The sequence below is a fragment of the Photinus pyralis genome, unplaced genomic scaffold, assembly GCF_008802855.1.
Source record: "Photinus pyralis isolate 1611_PpyrPB1 unplaced genomic scaffold, Ppyr1.3 Ppyr1.4_LG8, whole genome shotgun sequence".
Taxonomy (NCBI): Eukaryota; Metazoa; Arthropoda; class Insecta; order Coleoptera; family Lampyridae; genus Photinus; species Photinus pyralis.
Window position 1 is genome coordinate 13,968,485 of NW_022170819.1, and position 1,152 is coordinate 13,969,636.

General features: G+C 37.6%; 1 protein-coding gene across 1 annotated transcript in view; it reads left to right on the forward strand.

Annotated features, from left to right (window-relative positions):
- Window positions 1–472, forward strand: part of LOC116179405 (cytochrome P450 9e2-like) — a 2,053-nt gene extending 1,581 nt beyond the window's left edge. Inside the window, exon 6 of the mRNA XM_031499195.1 lies at window positions 249–472. Within this exon, the coding sequence (XP_031355055.1) occupies window positions 249–472 (224 nt within the window). The remainder of the gene's footprint in view (window positions 1–248) is intronic.
- The last annotated feature ends 680 nt before the right edge of the window (window positions 473–1,152 follow it).

The window sequence follows — 1,152 nt, forward strand, 5'->3', positions numbered from 1 at the left end:
ATTTGCAATTTTGACAGCAGATTCGTAATCAGCAGACCCTAAAACCTACTAGTACAAAATTACAAATGATTTCTATAAAAAGTCAAATATTTCACAAAGGACGACGCCATATTGAGTCCGCTATTTTGAATTTCGTAATTCTGACATCGAATTCGTAATCAGCGACCCCAAAAACCCCATGGTACAATATTACAAATCATTTCTTTAAAGTTTCGAAAGTTTGACCGCACTGTGGGGCGGTGTGGTAGTCTCGATGGAACGGTACGGTTTATCTCGAGCGCCACCAAGAGATTACTTCCTTCCTCCTAGAGAAGGTCCACTGGAGAGTCGCGGATTTCCGGAAGCCACAGGCAGTCAAATGGAGAAGCGGAAAACTCTAGGTGTCGTGTGGTCACTGGCGAAAAATCTAAAACAAAATCACGGCACGCCGAAATGGTACCGTTTCTCGAGTGAAAACGGAATCACAAGTTAACTAACGATATCTAGAGGCATAGTGTAAAGAATAGAAACACTAAGCTATAGGGAATGAAAAATAATACACCGAAGATATACAAGAGAAACTAAAACTGGCCGATTTGGTTTTTACTTTTTTCTGGTGGTATTTGAACAGGTACAAAAAAAATAAAAACACTTTCTGATTGCCACTATTTGAGATCTACAAGACAGTATTGAGAGGTTTTCAGTACAACGTTTCGTTTAGGAGAAACCATCATCAACCTTCTCTTTTTATATGCCCTATAAAAAAACGTACATATTGCATTGAGTAGCATTTTTCATTACGAATACAACGATTTATGGTTCAAAAAAAAAACAACAAAAGATGGAAACTATTGGTTTCAACAGGATGGTGCACCCGCGCACAAAGCGATCCATTTTCCAGGAAATTTCCGTTTTGGACAATTGCGGGTACGATAAATTAGAAAATAATTATAGTAGAATTATCTTTTGGAACCGAAACGGCAGAGCTATAAATGGAGACGAGTTCTGGTACACTGAATTCTGAAGAAGAAGGTACGTTGATGGTATGAAGATTTATTCAAAACTCGAAGTTGGCCATGATTTTTCGAAACCGGATTTTTCGAAAAAAGTTCAAAGGAAACAAATTTTGGTACAATGTGAATGTGACATATTAAATTAACTTCCAAACTACTC